Source organism: Melampsora larici-populina (assembly GCF_000204055.1).
Source record: "Melampsora larici-populina 98AG31 unplaced genomic scaffold MELLAscaffold_52, whole genome shotgun sequence".
Taxonomy (NCBI): domain Eukaryota; kingdom Fungi; phylum Basidiomycota; class Pucciniomycetes; order Pucciniales; family Melampsoraceae; genus Melampsora; species Melampsora laricis-populina.
Window position 1 is genome coordinate 493,062 of NW_006768816.1, and position 5,708 is coordinate 498,769.

Below are 5,708 nucleotides of genomic sequence, written 5' to 3' on the forward strand. Positions count from 1 at the left end.
TTGCTGATATCTGGTTTCACCACGTGGTGATTCACATGCATATGAGATTGAGCATGCAAGGACACTGGGTATTGCCCATTGACAATCCCCTCTATCACCTATTCTTCTAGAGAACTTAAAAAAACCAAGCTTGAAGTTCCAATAAGACCAACTAAGATAATCTTCTTGAATAAATGAATAAAATTCTAAACTACTTCTCACTTTGTCCCACTTTATCCCTATTTATCAAAGGAAGAAGAGAAATATATGTATATATATAGAATATTCAACCATTTTCAAGTTTCTTCTTTTTTTTCAAGTATGTCTCTATTTTTGAGAAAAAATCAAGTGCCACCAATCATTACCCCTATGCCTTTCTATCATTCAAAAATCTGATCAAAAATGCATAGATTTAGCCAAAGAGAAAGATATCACATGTGCGCTTAAGTAAAATGCAGAGAGGTAGATGATGATTTGAATTGATTTAGCTTGATCAACTTCATATTCAGAATCACTTGGTGATCCATAAGACTCCTTCATTCTAACCAAAGCTTGACCTTTAGCATTCTTATAAAACAATAAATCTCCCTCATCTTCCACAAACTAACTGAACCAAACATCAGCTCTTAGGTATCAGATAGAACTCTTTTACCAAAAGATAATGTTTAAACTTACACAACAGTGGCTAAAGCCTTTCCAAAAACTAACCCAATAGTTTTCATCAATCAATTGACAATGTGGTCCTAATTTAGCTTTCAAAGGATATGGGGCTTCCCAAGCATGATAATGTGGGATCTTGGGGAATAGATGATGAGCCACATGGGTTTTAGCTAGACCATCACTCAATCCCAACAAAGTAATTCCCAGAAGTCTGGCTTTGGCTACCATTGTGAGTCAGGTGATTGTAAGGGTGAAATTAGATGCACAATACAGAGGCTAAAAGTACAATCAGCAAATGAGAACATACAAAAAGTCCCTACGGCACTTCCTCAAACACTATATTTCCAAGATCAGTCATTAGCCAAGTGTCAAGCTTCAAACAAATGAATTCTAAGTGGCACCTTTCCAGAAATTATTTAACACATCTTGAGGCAACCATACACCACAAAGGACTGTCCTGTGACTCAGCAGTAAAGAGCAAGTCAACAATGTACTGATGGGGCATGCCCTTCCCAGTTGCACAGTCCTTTCCACCAAGGGCATGAACCTTTTTGTGAGTAGTATACGTAATCCGTGCTAATTCTTCTGAGGACTTAACCATACAGTCAAACCCACGCAATCACACAATTTGGGTGGAAGACTTTTCCAATGAATTTTTGTGGGTTATGTGATTCCGTTGTCAAAGTTGGCAGTAAAAAGCATCAATATTGAGGAATTTTTCTATGTATTCTCGCAGGTTATGCAGCTGCGTTTGACTGTGTCAGGCTATTGGAGAGACCATTTATAAAACTGGTGATATGAAAGTTAATGAACATGAGGCTGAGAAGTTAAACTAATCAAAAGGTTAGGGATTTGGATTTGAGTTTGGGATAGGGGTTCACTGGCTATGGATTGCATCAACTTGCATGTATCACCCCTAGGTCTCAGCAGGAGAAGCCAAGCAAGCAGGTCTTGGTTGAGAGAAGAGGCCATAATGATAAGTGGTTCTGTAGTCTTTGTATGTGACATCAAGGACAATTCTGATACCTAATTTCCTTCCACTTGAATCTCAATTTTGCAAGCATATATCAGCTACATATCAGAATTAGTCTTTGCAAAGATGGAATATGACTTGCGTGGTCAAAATACGCAAGTCTTATTGTAGGTAATTTGATGACTCTAAAAACGCAACTTACTGTGGGGCTGGTTCACATTGATTGCAGCAAGATTGATATCTTTTCCCGAAGTGTCTGTGGATCCCTTGATTTCATAACACGTGTTGGCCTTGGCAAACTTGTAACATGTATGGAAAGGCTTTGCTTATTCAAGCTCAAAAAATGAGCTTCAATTTTTTCTGACTCTATACTCACAATCAATCAATTACTTTAAGCAACACAACACAATGCAGATAAAACTTCAAGAAATGATATAAATGGTATATAAAGAGAAAAAGCTTTGCATAAAAGAAGCAATTAACTGACAACAGGTATAAAAATGCCAAATCCAATTTCAATCATGTTACTGATACAAGTTGATATCTATATAGGTATATAAATATTATATATCTACATAGTTCAAAAATACCCAGAATTAATTCCAACCCCCACCGCACAACACACAGACGCACACCAAAGAAAAGAAAAGCCAATTTGAAAACAAAGATGATCTAAGAGAAAAGATTATTGTTAAAGACCAAGATGTAACTTTTTTGAAAACTCATTAAATCATATTTTCTCACTTCAATTACACTTTCTTCAAACCCATCATGCCTAGCTTTAGCATCAGAAATTTGAGAATGTTAAACCAAATTTGCCATTTTAATTTTTCAAAAACATCATCAACAGAAGAAAACCCCCAGTTTTTTCTTGTTTTCATAACAAATTTGTTAAGAGATAAAAGAAGTCAAAAAGACTCACTTTTTTCTAATATTGCCATATTGAGCTGCACCATTAACACCAACTACTAAATAACAATATCAACTTTCATCTAAATTTGCAATCACAAATGGATAACTTTCAGGTTTTTTCTTACTTGAGTTTGATTTGAGACTTTTTCAATTTGATCCCCTAATCAAATCTCTTTTACACCTGCTTTTTCAAACACAGAATCATCTTGAAGTACATGAGATGTACCGGATCCACCAGCTTTGTGTAATCAATGATCCCAATGAAATGGATTGCTCAGATCAAGAGCTTTGAGGGCTTAAACGATTTCTTTTTGTAGAACTTTGATGTATGCTGGAATTTGGGTGCGTATTGGTAAAGAGCCGTCCCTCATGATTTTTTTTGATTGTTCAGTTGTGCGGCGAGGGCAATCAATCCAAGAAGTCAAACATATCATATTGTGTTAGCAATGATTCTAATCGGTTGTAACTTATTGAACATTTATGTGTCTCTCTTCACCTAAAGACGTCAATGGATTTTGGATAACATGTGAAACGATTCAAAAAGAGATGCGAAGTTCAAGTAAGCGAGTCGATTTGTATGCTAATTACAGATTGGTTGATGTGACCTTTGGAGGTAATGAGATCCAATCCAAAGACTGTCAGCAAAGCTAGCATGATGGGATTCGTAAATCGAAGGACAGTCACGTGTGTCATCGTTATTGTTGAGCAGCAATTTGATGTTGAGGTTGTGAGCCACAGCGAGTCCGGCTGCTTCGGCTTTGATACCCTCTTGTTGTGAACGATATGAATCAAGCCAGAATGCGGATCTGTTCTTGTGTTGGTTGGCGAGTGTAATCCCATTGACAAAAGGCCCCGAGTCCAAATCAAATGAAAAAAATGAGTACACTGTTGCTCTGAAGAGTGGCGAGTATGAAATCACTCACACATGTGGCCCCATCAACCACTGAACTTTACACCAGGGATGAGACCAAGTTCTAGATGAACGGGAAGTTTTGACCGAGCCTCACGGTAGTAAATTGAGTTCTTAGGCCGGAGATGTCCATGAGGGCAGAGAGGTGGTATTGGAAACTTGGCAACCTGCTTCATCCAGAACGGTGTGATCGGATTTTGGATTTTCAGGAGTGGGGTCACTTGCAAACAAGGCAAGCAAAAGAACCACTTCTGGTACACTTTCAAAAGGGCCTGTGATCTGAAAAGTACAAAGGTGAAAGAATCTTTCTAATAAGAAAATAGAGTGATCGGAATATGGTATCTGGAGCCAATCAATCAAAACGCGCCGAAGGTCGGATCGGATCATATGAAGGTGAATCGCAAGAACCGTGGAGAACTGTGGTCTTATGAATGGATGGTGCTGGGATTGAGTGGGGTGATAGTGAAGATGTAGAGGTCGAGTGCAGAGGTTGAGAGGTTGAGATTCATGCCCAATCAAGATTCAAGATGGTGAGTCAAGGAGATTTGGCATATTGGATGGGTGATTCAATGGATATGCTAAGCGCTTATGGGGACATATCAAGGCTTAAGGGGTTTTATCCGGTTTTGCCGAGAAAATTGGTTGTGCCTTTAGTTTTATGATTTTACATTTACATGTTTCTTCTGCCTCCTTTCTTAGTCAATCAATCTCTGTGTTAGGTCTTCACCTTATTCAGGTTCTGACCTGGTGTGTGGGGGGTAGGGGTGCGACCCGGCCCCGAACTTTCAGGGCCGGCCCCGGGGCGCCGCCCGGCCTCGACGAAGCCCGAAGGCCTTCCAAAATGGATCAGGGCCAGGCAGGGCACGCCCTGAGTCTGACGCCCCGGGGCCAGGCAGGGCCAGGGGCTGTTTTTAGCCACAAAAATGTCACTCAGAGAGACATTTTTTCATTTGATAAAACTGTAAGAGTGACTTACCATGGGATTTTTTGAAGGAAAATGACCAGCGGCCCCGGTGCCCGACGCGCCCGACCCGCCCGAAGCACCCTCAGGGCGCGCTTGTGATCATCAGCATGCTAGGCTTGGCGGCCCCGGGGCGCGTACTGTGAGCGCTTTGAGATCGCTCGGGCAGAGTCGGCCGGGCGGGGCCGGGTCCGGGTCGCAGCCCTAGTGGGGGGGGGGCCGTAGGCCCGGGGACTGCCTGTCCAAGAAAGGTTTTCGTGGGCGGGGGCGGGCGGGTGGCCCATGATGCCTTTCTGTTAGTTCGTGTCTTTGTTATCCGTGTTTCTATGCTGTTCTGGTGTCTCTGTGTCTGCTCAGCTGGGTGGATGGGACGATTTTTGAAAAATGAAATGATGATTTCTTTTGAAGAGTTTTAGCGTGATTCGAATCTGAAGGTGTATGAGTGGTCTTGAGCGTACAGAACTGAGAAGATGAAAATTTTCTCAGTTCGTGTCTCTCTTCTCTTTTGGTACCAGGTATTGTCCCGGTCCTCTATCTCTCATCTCATACACCGCGTCACCTGTCACGATGGACTTTACAGGTGACGTCGTGCCTTTGGCCACCTGTGCTAATCCATCTCTGCACGGGTGTCTTGTTCAGTTCTCATTTACACATGCACGTATTTTGTTTGTCTTTTCTTTATCACATCTCATTTCTGTATGTATACTTGTTTTGCGCGTTATGTCTATTTTACATTTACATGTTTCTTCTGCCTCCTTTCTTAGTCAAGCAATCTCTGTGTTAGGTCTTCACCTTATTCAGGTTCTGACCTGGTGTGTGGGGGGGGCCGTAGGCCCGGGGACTGCCTGTCCGAGAAAGGTTTTCTACCACCTACACTCTGGACGGGTGGCGTCCTGAGCTCGTCGAAAACCTCTCTACGACAACAGGCCAGGCTGTATTCGCTCTGTACAAGATCTGCAATTCAAATGTGATAAACTTTAATCCACTCGACCACTTCTAACCTCATATACATTCCTGTTCCCCTTCTTGATCTTCTTCTCCTATCCCCTTAACCCACATTCCTTTGCCTCTCGTTCTTCCATTTCCCTCACTCCTCTTTCACTCATTCCTCCACCAGTTGTTTCTCTTTTTAGCTCCTGTTCAATCATAAAGCCACCTTCCAATTCTGCTTCTTTATCGTACTCAAATAGCTGTTTGCTCACCTAATTCTTTTGCCAATCCTCGTACTCGAAGAGTTTCCACAACTCCTTGGTCTCTTTCTTTTCCTCTTGACTATACTTCCTTATGTACAGTTGGTATGCTTTTGACTGCCA

At 41.6% G+C, this 5,708-nt stretch overlaps 1 protein-coding gene across 1 annotated transcript; it reads right to left on the reverse strand.

Moving 5' to 3' along the window:
• Nucleotides 1-375: 375 nt before the first annotated feature.
• MELLADRAFT_111311 (uncharacterized protein) lies at nucleotides 376-867 on the reverse strand (the record flags this gene model as incomplete). Its single annotated transcript, XM_007415621.1, has 2 exons — nucleotides 376-582; nucleotides 655-867. The coding sequence occupies 2 exons, from the start codon at nucleotides 865-867 to the stop codon at nucleotides 376-378; spliced, it is 420 nt and encodes a 139-aa protein (XP_007415683.1).
• Between the last annotated feature and the right edge of the window lie 4,841 nt (nucleotides 868-5,708).